This window comes from Suncus etruscus, chromosome 5 (genome assembly GCF_024139225.1).
Source record: "Suncus etruscus isolate mSunEtr1 chromosome 5, mSunEtr1.pri.cur, whole genome shotgun sequence".
In the NCBI taxonomy this organism is placed as follows: domain Eukaryota; kingdom Metazoa; phylum Chordata; class Mammalia; order Eulipotyphla; family Soricidae; genus Suncus; species Suncus etruscus.
This window is the reverse complement of record NC_064852.1, coordinates 156,080,010-156,095,675: the sequence shown is the minus strand read 5'-3', so window position 1 is coordinate 156,095,675 and position 15,666 is coordinate 156,080,010. Positions and strand designations below refer to the sequence as shown.

The 15,666-nt window shown below is 54.1% G+C and overlaps 1 protein-coding gene across 1 annotated transcript; it reads right to left on the bottom strand.

The window, feature by feature from the left end:
- Window positions 1–161: 161 nt before the first annotated feature.
- Window positions 162–6,918, bottom strand: LOC126008738 (putative uncharacterized protein encoded by BRWD1-AS2). Its single transcript, XM_049772964.1, has 3 exons — window positions 6,861–6,918; window positions 539–662; window positions 162–408 (listed from the first exon to the last, which is right to left on the bottom strand). The coding sequence occupies exons 1-3, from the start codon at window positions 6,916–6,918 to the stop codon at window positions 162–164; spliced, it is 429 nt and encodes a 142-aa protein (XP_049628921.1).
- Between the last annotated feature and the right edge of the window lie 8,748 nt (window positions 6,919–15,666).

The window sequence follows — 15,666 nt, the reverse complement described above, 5'->3', positions numbered from 1 at the left end:
CGCCCGGCAGCCGCGACTGGAGCCCGGAGCGCCGCCCGGGAGCTCGGCGGGGCCTCTGGGGGCGGGGCCGCCCGGCGGGCGCTATCTGATTGGACGCGGGGTAATGGAGTGGGCGGGGCCGGAGGGGGAGGGCGGGGCGCGACTAGGAGGCTGGCTCTTGGTTAAAGAGCCGGGTGAGCGGTCGCGACGTCTGGGCGGGGCCGTTCGACGGACGTGATCTGATTGGAGCGCGGGTGTGCTGGTGGGCGGGGCCCGGATGGAAGGCCGCTCTCGGGGAGGGGCCGCGACTCAAGGGCGGGGTGGGCGGGCGGGGCCTCCGTGGAATGGGCGCGGTGATGGGCGTGGCCTGGACGCAGGCTGAAGCGCGGGTCCTGACGCGGAGGACGGCTCTCGGCTAGAGGGCGGGGCCTGTGAGGGGCAGCGGGCTGTGGGCGGGGCCTCACTGGGACGGCTCTCCCGGTTGGAGGCTGGAGCCCGGTGAAGGGCGGGCCTAGAAGAAGGGCCTGCCGGCGAAAGGCTGAGCTCCGAGTGACGTCACTTCCGGGGCGCGGCGTCTGCGCGCGCAGCTCTCCGCCCGCCCCGCGTGCCGCAGCCTAGGTCCCGGTGGGTCCCGCTCGGCTCCGTCGGGGGTCGCGCTCGGACGGACGGCCTGCGGCCCAGGCCTGGGTGAAAGGGTGCTATGAAGGCACCATGTTTGCACGGCACGCCTTGTCACCTTGTAGCAGGAAACGCTGTCACTGCTACAAGTGACCACGAATTGGTCCCTCGGGTTCAAATGAGGGAGGTGGAATTGCACCAAAATGTGTGTTTGTTTGTGGCCAGAGCGATAGCTCAGAGGTAGAGCATTTGCCTTGCACGCGGCCAACCCAGGACAGACCTGAGTTCGATTCCTGGCATCCCATATGGTCCCCTGAGCCTGAGCCTGCCAGGAGCAATTCTGAGCACAGAGCCAAGAGTAAACCCTGAGCAAAGAATTGTACGCTTGTTTGTTTGGGGGGGGTCACACCCAGCAGCACTCAGATTACTCCAGGCCCTGCACTTAGGAATCACTCCTGGCGGGCTTGGGAGACGCTATGGGATGCTGGGGATCAAACCCAGGTCAGCCACATACTAGGCAAATGCCCATCTTTTTTTGTTCCTTTGAGGGCCATAACTGTTGGTGCTCAGGGATTGTTCCTGGCAGGGCATAGGGGACTATATGGGATGACCTAGGATCATATGGGATGCTGGGGATTGAACCTGCATCTGTCCTGGATCAGCAGCGTACAAGGCAAACACCCTACTGCTGCGCTATCACTCTGGCCCTCCCATTGGTTTTGGGGCCACACCCAGCTGTGCTCATGGATTACTCCTGGCTCTGCATTCAGGAATCACTCCTGACAGAGTAGAGGGAACCATATGGGATGCAGAGGAATCGAACCCCAGTCAGCTACATGCAAGCAAGTGCCCTCCCCACTGTTCTATTGCTCCAACCCCTTAAGGAAAATTCTTTTGAAAAATACAAGGGCCAGGGCAAAGAGCTTCATGCTCCTAGTTCTGGCAGTAAATGGAAAATTCCAGGCAATTTAAAACCAAGTAGACAAATCCATCTAAACAGAAAATGTAGGGGAATATCAAAGGACTCTGTCAAAGCTGAAAAGGCACCTCACAAAATGGGGAGAAAATATCAGGGAGTCATTTAGCCACTGAGGATTAAGTGTGGGGAACGTCTGAGGAACAGCGTCGCCGTAGAGGGTCAGCCCATAGAGGGTCAGCCGAAGTGGAGGAAAAGGGACAAGGATCGAATAGGCATTTCCCCAAAGAAAGGCAGGTGACTGTCCTGAGAAGATGGGGCCAGGGACACTGCTCATGCCACCCCAGCACCCCCAGAGTAGCATACATTCTCTCTGTCTCTGTCTCCTGTCTCTGTCTCTCTCTCTGGCTCGAGAGCTCTCTCTCTCTCTCTCTCTCTCTCTCTCTCTCTCTCTCTCTCTCACACACACACACACACACACACACACACACACACACACACACTCTGCAGCAATGACAAAAGAAGGAAAGTGGGGCACCCAAGTGGTGGGGGGAGGGGCAGTGGGCTGATGGACAGCACAGAAAAGGGGGAACCGTCCTTCTAACCCCTTTTAACCCTCAGCAGGAATGTCAAGTAGCATAGCCTGCCAGGGTGGGGAGTGGAGTAGCTGCCCAGACTGTCAATACTGCCCAGTACAGGCAGTGTGTGTGGAAAGGGTTCCCTTGTTCCCACCTGCCTGCCAGGAACAGCCTCCAGTCTCCATCTAACAGAGAACATCATTCAGAATGGAGACTTAGTTCAGGTGGAGGGCTGGACCAATACGACAGCTGATAGGGTGTTTGCCTTGCACTCGGCCTACCAGAGTTCGATCCCCAGATGGTCCCCCATGCCTGCCAGAAATATTTCTTTATGGAAGGTTGGGCCCCACCTGGCGGCACTCCTGGCTCTGTGCTCAGAAATTGCTCCTGGAAGTCTCAGGAATACTGGGGATCAAACCCAGGTCAGTCCCAGCATACAAAACAAACACCCTACCCGCTGTGCTATTGCTCCAGTCTGAGGAGTGATTTTTGAGCACAGAACTGGGTGTGGCCCCCAAACCAAAAATAAATAAATAAATAAAAATAAAAAGGAAGTTATAGTGATAGTGAGGTTGGTGCTGGAACTTGCTTTTTCTTTCTTTCTTTCTCTCTCTCTCTCTCTCTTTCTTTCTTTCTTTCTTTTTTTTTTTTTTTTTTTTTTTTTTGATGGAGAGAACCAAACGCAGTTATACTCAGGGCTTACTCCTGGTTCTGTACTCAGGAATGTCTTCCGGTGGTGCTTGGGGAACCCTTTGTGGAGCTGGAAATTGAACCCAGAGGCGAGGCAAGTGCCTCTATGTTGTTTTTGTTTTGAGGTTTTGTTTTGTTTTTTTTTTTGATGTTTTTTTGATGGTTTGTTTTTTTTGTTTGTTTGTTTGTTGTTATTTTTGGTTTTTGGACCACACCCAGCAGTGCTCAGGTGTTACTCCTGGCTCTGTGCTCAGAAATCGCTCCTGGCAGGCACGAGGGACCAAATGGGATGCCGGGATTCAAACCAACCACTGGATCGGCTGCTTGCAAAACAAATGCCACTGTGCTATCTCTCCGGCCCCACCTTTATGCTGTTTCATCACTCCAGCCCTCGGGACTGGAACTTTGCTTGTCTAAAAATCATGGTTTTTATATTTTTAAAAAATAAAGTGAGGGGGCCAGAGAGATAGCACAGCAGTAGGGCATTCGCCTTGCACGCAGCTGATCCAGGTTGGACGGCGGTTCGAATACCGGCATCATATGGTCTTCAATGCCTGCCAGGAGTAATCCCTGAACCCGCCGGGTATGACCCAAAAACTGAAAAAATAAAAATAAAACTAATAAATGGGGGAACCAGAGAGATAGCAGAGCGGTAGGGTGTTTGCCTTCCACACAGCGGACCCAGGATAGATGGCAGTTCGGATCCCAGCATCCCATATGATCCCCCAAGCCTGCCAGGAGCAATTTCTAAGTGCAGAGCCAGTAATCTCTGAACGCTGGCAGGTGTGACCCAAAAACCAAAAAAATAAGTGGGGCCAGAGAGATAGCACAGCGGTAGGGCATTTGCCTTGCACGCAGCTGACCCAGGACAGACGGTGGTTCAATTCCTGGCATCCCATATGTTCCCCTGAGCCTGCCAGGAGCAATATCTGAATGAAGGAGTAACTCAGGAGTAATCCCTGAGTGATGCTGGGTGTGACCAAAAATAAATAAATAAAGTATGTCAATTTTCAGGAATAAAGAATGGAGGCACTTATGCTAAGTGCTGACCCTGATATCTTCTAGTGGCTGCAGCTTCTAATGACCCTGGTCAGGTGGGGGTGACCCACAGAGATAGTCTTTGAGGTTCCAGACCCTGCGGCTCTCCACAGCATGCACCACCCTGGGCCAGGTCCCTGGCTGAGCTTTCCTCGGCCTAATCCTGCCCTTGTCTGTTGTTGATGCATTCCTTTTACTAGCATGATGCTGCCCATTTGTGAATCTTTCCTGAATGCCCACATAAGCTCTGAAAGTACCTCAGATGGACTTGAGGCTTTGTTTGTTTGGAGCCACTCCTGGGTCTGCCCCTAAGGATCACTCCTGGTGGTGCTGTGATACCAGAGATCAAACCCTGGTTGGCTGTGTGCAAAGGCAAACACCCTTCCCACTGTGCTATCGCTTGGGCTCTCAGATAAAATCTTATTTCCTTTTGTGTTTGTTAGTTCGTTTTTAAGTCATATCTGGCGCTGCTCAGGGATTACTCTTGGATCTGTGCTCAGAAATCACTCCTGGCAGGCTTAAGGGACCCTATGGGATGCCTGGGTAACCCTGGGCAGCTTTGTGCGAGGTAAACAAACCGCTCTCCCCACTGTGTTATCACTCAGCCCCTGGGCTTTTATTTCACAATCCTCAAGGATACCATCTCCCAGACCTCTCTTCTCTTCAACCAGCCTATCCCAGGAACCCCCTCAGGGCCAGAACCCCCAGCAGGTCCTAACTTTCTCTCTCCTCTCTCTCTCCTTCCTTGTCTCTTCTTTCTCCTCCTTCTCCCTCTCTCCCCTCTCTCTCCCTCCCTTTTCCTCTCCCTTCCTCCCTCTCCTCTCTCTCTCTCTCTCTCCCCCCCACCCCAATCTTTTGATGATGGAACTCAGCCTCCAGCTTCACCTTTCCTGGAGGTCACGTCACAGTCTCAAGGGACTGAAAGTTCCAAGTTCCATGGAAGCATGGCTGCTTCCCCTGGGGCTTTCCCCTGGGCCTACCCCCTGCCACGTAGGACCTCCCATGAGTGAACAGAGTCCCGGCATCTGTGCTAGGTGACCGGCCCAGTCGCTGACATCATTCACCCATTCACATGACTCCTCCTTTCTGAGGCTAAGTCAGCCCCCTGGTCAGCAGGGACCATGTTTGTCTGGCCACATACCCCAGTGGCCCTGTTCTTGCTGCATGTCTGGGCAGCCTGGCCAGAGTGAGCATCCTCAGAGCCCATCCTCAAGAAGCAGGGATCCAGGGTGCTGAGTTCCTCCTGACAGTGGATGGGCGAGCATCTGGCAGATTTCTCATGGCATGGCTCCTGGGGTCCAGAGAAGGAGCCACCCAGCCTGCCTACTGGTTGTGATAAAGCTGGACAGGGTCAGAGATGCTCCCGGCTGTGTCTGAAGTGGCGGGACCATCTCAAGTTCCCCAGGCGGGCACTAGAGCCATGTCCTGGTCCTAGCCCTGCAACGGTGGCGATGGGGTCCAGGGTGGCCCACTAACTTGGTTGAGTTTCTTACATGAGCCTGTGGGTATCCAATACCATACTCTACATCTTTTTTGTTTTGGTTTGGTTTGGTTTTTGGGCCACACCCGGCGGTGCTCAGGGGTCACTCCTGGCTGTCTGCTCAGAAATAGCTCCTGGCAGGCACGGGGGAACCATATGGGACACCGGGATTCGAACCAACCACCTTTGGTCCTGGATCGGCTGCTTGCAAGGCAAACGCCGCTGTGCTATCTCTCCGGGCCCCATACTCTACATCTTTAATTCCTTTTTTGAGTTGAGTCCTTGACTTTGTCTCTGCTTTCGAAGTTCTCTTTACCCCAGTGGTCACCCCTTCATGGGTCAGGGACAGCAAGCGTTGTTAGCAAGCATGGTGTCTCAGAGCCAGCCCACATGTGGGGCTTGAAAAGATGCTCCTTCCCCTCAACTGGCAGCCTGCTGGGAAGTCAAGTGCCCAAGGGGCAGAGAGACCAGAGACTTGTGGGCTGTGCCCCGTTCTGTGCCCCTGTTGCCCAACCAAGTCTGTCTCCAGGAAAGCCAAAGCTTCACAGCCACTTTGGGGGAGGAAATTAAATCCCCCAAGGTGTTGCTGGGTCTCCAGCAAAATGAAGCTGGGGTCTTAGCACAGGACTCTTGGGAACCCCCAGAAGCCTCTGCTGTCACCTCTCCTTCTTTTAGAGCTTTGGGGATCTCTGGGGGAGAAGGGCAGGCGGCTGGAGATCCGTGGATGTCTGTGGAGCTCTGAGTTCTGAGGCACAGTTACTTGGCCTTCAAAGCCACAGGGCGGGTACGCTGTTTGGTTCATTGCAAAGAGGAAGCCGTGGCACTCCTGTCCCCAAATAAAAACATTTCCTTCTGGTCTGGGAACGCAGCACCCAAAGACAGGCGTGCAGCTGCAAAAGAAACCATGTCCCATGGGCCTGCCTGGGCAGTGGGTGGACAGACCCAAAAGCCAGTCCCCAAATAAAAACCTGGCAAAAAGCCAAGTCTAAGAGCCCCAGAGCACAGCAGGAAGAATGAGGGAGGATGGGCCAGGTGCCCCCCCCCCCCATCCGGGACTGCAGGGAGGGAGGTTCTTTCCCTGTAAAAACTCACTGTTCGGGCCCAGCAGAGAGAGAGCCCAGGCTCTATTTCTGGAACCCATTGTGTGGGAAACAATGCTCAGAGATGAAGGTACTTCCCCTTATGCCTAATGCCAGGTGTTGGTGGCAGCCTCTGGTCCCCAGGAGCAGGTAGAGGGCAGGTGGACGGGAGGTGGGAGGTGGCAGCAAATTTTCTCTTTCTCCTGGGGCAGGGAGAGCCTGCCCTGGCCCCTCAGCCCCTCTGTGAGGCAGGGCTGGATAGGGTACGATGGGTGGGATGAGGAGAGGAAGTTGTGGTCTCTGGCCCTGCGCAGATGTGCAAGGCTCTGAGTCCGTGTGAAGAGATGGGGCACAGAACAAGGCAGCTGACAGTAAACTGGTGGGAGAGAGGAAGTTCAGGCACCCACAGGCACTCAAGGTCGTCTGCCCTCCACTACCTTTGATTTTTCCCACATCACCTCCTTCAGGAAGCCCCGCCTCACCTGCCTTCTGCCTGCCCATGTTAGGGGGACTCACCCTCTCCAGCCTCTGGGCCTTCATCATTCCATTCCCTCTGGTGTGGGGCCCAGACCCACCCTCAATTGGGCTTGTCCTTTCCTTGACTCTGAGGTCCCAATCTGGCACCTTTATCTTAAAGGCACCTTTCAGGAGACCGGGGCCTGCTCTGGGCCTCCTCCTCCCCATCTGCTTCCCTTCAGCCCCAAGGCTGAGCTGGGCCCGGGTCTCCCTGCTCCTCCTTTCTCCTCCCTCCCTCCTTCCTCCATCGCCCTTCCTCCAACTCCCTCCACCCTTCTTCCTTCTTCCTCTCTCCCTCCTCCTCCTCCCTCCCTCCCTCCCAACTCTGCCAGGCCCACTTCTGTGTATCAGCTGAATGGGCATGAGTCTGTGTGCCTTGTATGCTCCTGTGTGAGCACACATTTGCATAGACAAATGGATCCCCTGTGTGCGCCCACGTGTAACACGCGAACATGTGTGTACTTATGTATGTGGGTATGTCTGCATGTGTATCTATGTGCCGGTGTGAGGGTGTCCAGGTGGCCCTGCCCCATTCGCCAGAGAGTCTGTGAGTCATCAGGGAAGAAAGGGGCAGCCCCCACTTCCTCATGCTCCAGGAACTCGGAGGAGAGCAGAGGGCAGATTCCTAGACACAGTGAGGTTCGTGGCCTGTGGTGAACCTGAAGGGCTGAGCAAGTGAGGGAGAGGTGTCAAATAACCACCCTCGGTAACATGTTTCCAAGCTCACAAGTCCCTGGAACCTGGCCTGCTGAGCCCCCTGCTCCTTGGCCCCAGCCCTGCTGCCCTGAGACTCCCAACTGGGAGGAGCGAGAAGAATTCGGTGACTGCAGACCAGAAAAGAAAGTCCCTCAGTCACCGCCTCAGCATGGCCAGGACCACCCTCACCCAGCTCTCGGCTTCCCTTTGTCCTGCCTTTGCCCGCAACCACACAGGAGGCTAGTCTGTGTCCCTGGGCCATACCTGTCCACACCCCCAGTTCAGAGCAGAGATGGAGCACTGGGGTGTCTACTGCCCGCCCATCCTGCCCACCATGGTTATAGTAGGCAGGCTCTGTGGTGGCTGCGGTACCATATACGGACATGCTGCACTGACCACCTCCCGCTTTAGGCCCTGCCTGGGATGGGGGAGGGGTGCTGCCAGGGTGTACTGAGCCTCCTTGTCCCAGCCCCGAGGGAGGGACCTTGTGACTGACATTTGAGAGCTTTCTGGGCAGGCTGAGGAGAAAGAGGAAGCCAGTCTGTGTTTACCTGCTGGGTGACTTCACCCTTCCTTGCTTTGTGCAAAGCCACAGGCCCGGCGCCCTTCCCCCTCCCCACTGGGCCCAGCTGCCCCTCCGGAAGGGTGGGACAGACTGACAGGAAGCAGTGGGGGCCCAGGTTCTGTCTCCTCCCCAGATCTGTTGGCCCAGTGGACAGCTCCTTGGAGAGTGTCCTTCCACCCGCATCTGGTGACCCTAAGTGTAGAGATTGGGGGAAAACAGGGCTAGACAGCTGCATAAGCTGCTAGACAGCTGGAGGAGCCCTAGGCCTGTGCACACCAGCCCAATGGTCCAGCAAACTCTGGCACTCTGCTCCAAGCCTGCGTTTTCTGTGCATTTCCTGTGTGTTTCCTGTGCGTTTCCAGTCAGGAAGGAGGGCAAGGTGAAAGTTTCGGGCAAGGCCAGGACCTGATGGAAGGGACGGACGGTGTCCATGCAGGCCTGCAAGGCCCAGGATGTGAGACCCCTTCATTGCCAGCCCTCACCTGCAGAGTGTGTCCCCACTGAACAGAAAGTTCAGCCACCTACGTGGGTCCTGTCACCTCCTGTCAGGCAGGCCCTGCCTTGGGGGCTCACTGGTCTAAAGAAGAGAGAGCAAGGCCTAGGGCTCTGTCCTGGATCCATAACTCCAGGTGGAATCAGCAGGTAGAGGAAGATGCGGAGGAGAAAGAAGAGGAGGACAAAGATAAAGAGGCAGAGCAGGGCCCAGAGAGATGGCACAGCGGCGTTTGCCTCGCAAGCAGCCCATCCAGGACCAAAGGTGGTTGGTTCGAATCCCGGTGTCCCATAGGGTCCCCCGTGCCTGCCAGGAGCTATTTCTGAGCAGAGAGCCAGGAGTAATCCCTGAGTATCGCCAGGTGTGGCCCAAAAACAAAAACAAAAAAAAAAGAGGCAGAGCTGCAGGTGGGGAGACTGCAAGGAGCCCCTCAGTCCTTCCTTCACTGGCTAGAGTGTACCCAAGTGCCTGTTGTGTTTCACACACACCCCTCAAGCCCTGAAGCTGCAGGACAGACCCAGTTTCCTCATGACCATGCAGAGGAGCCCCAGAGTCTCCAGAGTTTGTTGGCAGATTTGGGGGCAGATCTGCCATGCTCCTGACATGTCAGCTTCACACCTCCTTTTCCTTTTCCTTAGATGGTAGGCCGGCTTGGTTCTGCCTCTTCCAGGCGCCTTTGCTCTGTGGTCATAAACCGCCCAAACCCATGATTTGGAAACTCAGTCCTAGAGCAGAATCCATGTCTGTGTGAGAACTAAGACCATCCGCAGCAAACAAAGAGAAGGAAGTGGATCAGGAGGAGCACAGTGGGGTGACCTGTTTCCTGGAAGCTGGAGAGAAAAGCAACAGCAGCACCAACGCTGTGGTCCCCGAGGACTAGGAAGGTGGCGGTATCTGTGTGTGTATCTCTGTATTGGGTGTGTGTGATTGTCGCATGCGTGACCATATTCTTGTATGTGATTTCTGTGTGCATCTGTGTATGTTGCTGTGTGTGATTGCTGGATGTCTGTGTATATTTCTGTGTGCAGTTGCTCTGTGTGTGCCTCTGAATATATGTGTGCATGTTTCTGTGTGATTGCTGTGTGTTTGTGCGTATTTCTGTGGCTGCTGCATGTGTGCAGGAATGTCTGCATATGCATACATGTCTGTGTGGGCATTTTCCTGTGGCCACTGCATGCATGTCTTTGCACATGCATGTGTGTTTGTGGACAGGCAAGGAAGACTGTTGCCCAGGAAGCTCCTTTGGGGCTAGAATCTGTTTTGGTGAAAATCCCCTTAAAATGGCTGGTACCTGTGTCTCTCTCTCACCCTCCTCCCCAGTCCCAGCACTCCATGGTGTGGTTGTAGGGTCTGAGTTGACCACTGAGTCTATGAAATAATGTGCTTTGTGTGCAAATAGATATAGGCCAATCATGTATTGGTGAAAGACGAACTGTTTGTATTAACCAATGAAATGTTTGAATAGTTGAAGCTTGTAAAACCCTAGATCAACTGGTTGGAGATTTGATTCTGGGTCCTTGTCAAGACTCCATTGTGTTGGATGAGACTTGGACCTTGGCTAGCCGAATAAACTCCCTTTTGCACCTTGCCTGATGGGAGGTGGTCTTTGACTCTGCTCGACTCGGTGGTCAACTCGGACCCTACGTGGTGCCCCTGAAGGGACTGTGGAGGTGGCCCTTCCTGCACGGAGGTGCTCACTGGGGCAAGGCCTGTGAGAGGAGCATTTCTGGAGCACCTACTGCACTCCAGACTCTTCCTTGGAACATGTCACACCTTAGACACAGAGCAGGTGAGGGCTCCAGCGCTGCCAAGCTCCTCGCCCCATGTCCACTGCCTCCCAGGCTCCATGGTAGAGGGCGGGTCTGGAAACCAGGGATCTTTCTTCTGGAGAACAGGCTGAGGAACTCAGACCTGGTCCATTCATCCATTCATTCAGTCATTTATTCATTCAGTCAATCAATCATTTGGTCAGTCAGTCAAATCAGTCATTCAGTCAGTCCAGTCAGTTAACCATTTGATCAGTCAGTCAATCAGTCCATCAGTCACTCATTTGTTCAGCCCACAATATCAGTTCAGAGTGGCAGCCTGGAGGGGAGAGACTAATTCAGGGACTCTGTGGATCACAGCTTTGCTGGTCTCTTTAAAGCCAAGGCCTGGGCTCTCCGAAGACAAGTGTCCTGGAGTCAGGAGTCCTCTGCCAAGTGTGAGCAGTCAGCCTCTTTCCAGCATGACCAAATGGACTTTTTTTTTTTTTTTTTTTTTTTTTTTTTGGTTTTTGGGTCACACCCGGCATTGCTCAGGGGTTACTCCTGGCTGTCTGCTCAGAAATAGCTCCTGGCAGGCACGGGGGACCATATGGGACACCGGGATTCGAACCAACCACCTTTGGTCCTGGATCGGCCGTTTGCAAGGCAAACGCCGCTGTGCTATCTCTCCGGGCCCCAAATGGACTTTTGACCGCTTTACTTCAGCCCCAAGGCATGCTCCCCCTCCTTCTGCCCTCAGGGTGTGTTCCCCCTCCTCCTGCCCTCACCACCTACAGGGTGCTAGGCCGGGGGCTACAGGGGTGAGGCTGCAGGGGCGAAGCTGACTGGCAGAGCCATGCTCTAAGCTGGCTTCACACCTCCACACTGTTGGGCCCCAGCAGGTGCAAGTCAGGCTGTGTCCCAGGAGGGATGTGGGTCCTACTGCGGCCACATGCCTGCCTGCCTGCCTGCCTCTGTTTTTTTCTTTTTTTCTTTTTTTTTAATTCTGACATGATTTTGCATGACCTATATTTAACTTGTACTGTGAAAGATACAGTAATTTCAAAACCTTGTCCCTGCACCCAAGAGTCCCAGGAACTTGAAGGGACTTTTGGCCACAAGCAGCCCTGTGACTCCCTGGGTCGCTCTGACCCACGTGACAGCTGCCTGCAGCCAGACCCCACTGGCCTTTGGTGGGTGCCTGCGGGAGGCACAGCTGCTCTCTAGATGCAGTGAGGTTGGGGGAATGGAAGGGAGGCACAAAGCAGCTCCTTCCCTATCCAGGCCTCAATTTCCCTGCCTGTAGAGTGGGGCTCTGGTGCAGATTTCTCAGCAGCCACTTCCTGCTGAGGCAGACCTAGCTCTTCACTGACCATAAGCACCAAGCCTGCAGTTCCTGATCTATGATGTGCCATGCACTATTGAGCATCCACAGCCAAAGAGTGCTGCACCCTGGGGCTCTGCTGGGCATTAGCCATAGGCACTGCACCCTGTTGTGAGCAGGACTGGCAGGGGTCACTCCTTGGGTTTCCAGAGCACTCACCCCTCTAGAAACCTGTGCCCCAGAATAAGGCATACGTTTTGTTCCCCAGCCCTCTGGCCTGCAGCTGCTCTATCCTCAGCCTGGCCGTCTCCCCCCAGCCTCTGCCCTGCATCTGCCTGTCATGGTCCACCATGCACAGGCTTTGCATCAAGCCAGCTGCTGCTCTGCTTTGGAAAAGTTGAAGGAAGAAGCAGGGATCCTAGCCCAGCTATGTTAGCTCTTAACAGTTGCAAGGGATGGGCCAGAGCAATAGTACAGAGGGGAGAGAGCTCTTGCCTTGCCTGCAGCCAACTCATATTTCATTCCAGGCATCCTATAGAAGTGATTCCTGAGTACTGACTTAGGAGTAACCCCCTGAGCAGCACCAAGAATGACCCAAAATAAAACCAAACTAACAAGTAATTGGAAAGTAAATGGTGAGTCTGAGCAGAACTTCACAAAGTGAGGGCCCACTTCTGTGTTCAACCCTAGCTCTGGGCCAGTCCCATGTCAGACACCTCACAGATATGCTCTTACTGTAAATGTACCAGTGAGTCATCCTTGTGTTACAGAAAAGAGTAGATGATGGGAGGATGAGTCACAAATGGGTGGGAAGATGAATAGGGGATGGATGATGGATGGATTATGAATTGTGGATGGATGGTGAATGATGGATGGGATAGACAAGTGATGGATGGTGGATGGATGGTTAGAGGAAAGGATGGATGATGGATTGATAATTGTATGGATTGGATGCTTCTGTGGATAGATAATGCATGAGGCATGATTGGTGCATGGGCGAATGGTAATGTATGGATGGTGGATGATTGGATGGATAGATGGATAATGCACGAGGGATGATTAGAAGATGGATGGATGATTAATGGATGGATGGATGATGGATAGATAATAGATGATGGATGGATGGATGGGTGGGTGGAGGAGGATGTTTGGAATGATGACCGGGTGAAAAGGAGGAAGGAAGGGAGCGTGGATTAGTAGATAAGTGAGTGGGTAGTTGATCGTCAATGGACAGTTGGCTGGAGTGATGAAGGGTGGAAGATAGACATACTGATAGATACGTAGGAGGCTGGATAAAGGCTAGTTTTTAGATGGAAAGATAGGTACGGTGGATGAGTGAGAGCGTGTTCACTTCAGAACTGGTGCGAGTCCGGCTAATCCAGACTTTCCCTTCTTCTCCTGTGTCTGTTCCTTCCTTTGCTCTCATCTTCCCAGCTGCACTCCCTGAATCAGCCCATCAGCCCTTACGGGGCCCGTGCCTCCCTCTCCTTCTGTGGGATGGGGTGTGTGTGCCCCCTGGAGGAGGCTAGGGGAAGAGGTCCTACGGGTTCCCAGGTTTGATAGTCCCTCTTTTTTCCCCTTAACTCAGGGGGGGCGAACAAGTTCGACACAAAGAGCCAAAATTTTAAACTGTGAGAGTCAGAGAGCCACACCACACAGTGACCTGCCAAAACAGACAAGCACTCATACAAAAGCATCTAATTTTAACAATCTATTCAACACATATTGCATTTTGCCATTTTGAGTGAGGGTCAAAATCCTGCAGTGATGGTAAGGGTGTGCTGCGTCCTCCACACTAAGAACTAACGGCCAGATGTGACCCAACATGGGACACACAGAGTCCCCCGCTCGCTGGCCCGTGCAGTTGTTTCCGAGGGAAGGGAGACGGGATGAGGTGCTCAGAGATCTCTCCTCAGAGGCTCCTCCTAGAAGCAACAGAACAAAATCCAAACTTGACAAAGAGGCACAGTATACAAAATAATAAGAGGCAAAGAGCCGCATTCATTTTGGCTGGGAGCCGCATGCGGCTCAAGAGCCGCACGTTCGCCACCCCTGCCTTAACTGGTTGCTGTTATTTGGGGTGGGGAGCGCAGCACACCCGTCAGCGCTCAGGGGTTACTCCTGGTTCTACACTCAGAAATTGCTCCTGGCAGGCTTGGGGGATCATATGGGATGCCACCGATCGAACCCGGGTTGGTCCCGGTTGGCTGCGTGCAAGGTAAGCACCCTACCAGCTATGATATCACTGTGGCCCCAACTGTTGACCCCACAGAAGGACAAGAGTGCTAAAGGGAGTTCAGATTCCAAATCTGTGCCTCCACCCTGCTCCCCCAGGCACTGTTCTGGGGTGGAGAGGAGACCCAGGAGCTGGTCTGGGACCCTAATCCTTTTCTTCTGTCCTGCAGGAGACAGACAGGAAATAGATTCCCTGGCTGCTGGTCGAGGGGCATGAAGGACAGTGGCATATGTGGTGTGTGGCGCCCCTGTGTTCAGTCCCATCCCAAAGGGACTCTCTTCCTGTGGAGCACTGGCCTGCCACTCCTTGGACATGGCCCACAACACCCTCCTATCCTGTGCCCCGTGTCCCCACTCATCAGACCCTTGAAGGGCTCGCATTTGGGACAGCATCCGGTCTTTGTTATCATAGTCACCATGTCCCTTCCTGCTTAGATGAGTGACAACATGGTGATGTTTGTCTGTGGGTCTCCTCTGCAACCCGGACATTCAGGAACCTCTACCTTTTACAATTTTTTTGTTTGTTTGTTTGTTTGTTTTTGGGTCACACCCGGCAGTGCTCAGGGGTTACTCCTGGCTGTGTGCTCAGAAATAGCTCCTGGCAGGCACGGGGGACCCTATGGGACTCCGGGATTCGAACCAACCACCTTTGGTCCTGGATCGGCTGCTTGCAAGGCAAACACCGCTGTGCTATCTCTCCGGGCCCTACCTTTTAAAATTTTGAGGCACACTTGGCAGCATTTAGAAGTTATTCCTGGGCCCGGAGAGATAGCACAGCGGCATTTGCCTTGCAAACTGCTGATCCAGGACCAAGGTTAGTTGGTTCGAATCCCGGTGTCCCATAGGGTCCTCCGTGCCTGCCAGGAGCTATTTCTGAGCAGACAGCCAGGAGTAACCCTTGAGCACCGCTGGGTGTGACCCAAAAACCAAAAACCAAACCAAAACAAAACAAAACAAAACAAAACAAAAAAACAAGAAGTTACTCCTGGCTCTGCACTCAGGCTCTGCACTCCTGGCAGGCTCGGGCACTATCTGGGATGCTGGGGACTGAGCCTGAGTTAGCCACGTGCAATTCACTCTGGCCTCAAGAGTGATGCTGATTTGAATGTAAGTGAGCATACATCCCCAAGTCTCAGCTTCGGCCCTTTGGGAGACCCCTGGAGCGGCTCTGTTGTGTGGCCATTGTGTGTTGCATCTCTGGACCCATTTTCCTGGTAGAAGCCCATGCTCCTAAGGGCATCACAGTGAGGCACTGGCCTTGGGCAGCTGTGCCAGCGACTGACCTCTCTAGAGCCAGGCCGGAACTCAGACTTAACTCTAACTCATCTTGTGTACCTGCAGCTGGGCAGAGTCTCCCCACCTCAGGCTCAGGGGGAGGATCCCAGGACTGCTGGGCAGACAACCCTGGCCGCTGCCCAACAAAGCCCATGCCAAGTGTGTCAAATGCCCTTCAGAATCCAGTCAGTGGGCAGCCCTAGGGCAGAGGAGCAGCCCGGCGTACATCTGGGGAGGGTTACCAGGATACGAAGGGCAGGAGACCCCAAGCCTGGCAGACGTCCGGCACTACCCATTGGCACCTACAAAGCTGCCACCTGGCTTCAGGCCTCCCTCAGCACTGCAGATGTAGCCTGTGGCTGACAGCACCCCTTAGGGGCCTTGGGGACTTCAAGCTGCAAGTGGTGACTGCGTGCAAAGCTGTCCCTGAGTCACACCA

Excerpts from the sequence above, each read along its gene's own strand:
- LOC126008738 (XM_049772964.1), bottom strand. The coding sequence starts at position 6,918 with ATGAAGGCCCAGAGGCTGGAGAGGGTGAGTCCCCCTAACATGGGCAGG. Across the intron at positions 663-6,860 it reads CATGGGCAGGCAGAAGGCAG|GCCTGGGCCGCAGGCCGTCC; the intron begins GTGAGGCGGGGC and ends CCTTTCACCCAG. Across the intron at positions 409-538 it reads GCAGACGCCGCGCCCCGGAA|GCCCCGCCCTCTAGCCGAGA; the intron begins GTGACGTCACTC and ends TGCCCCTCACAG.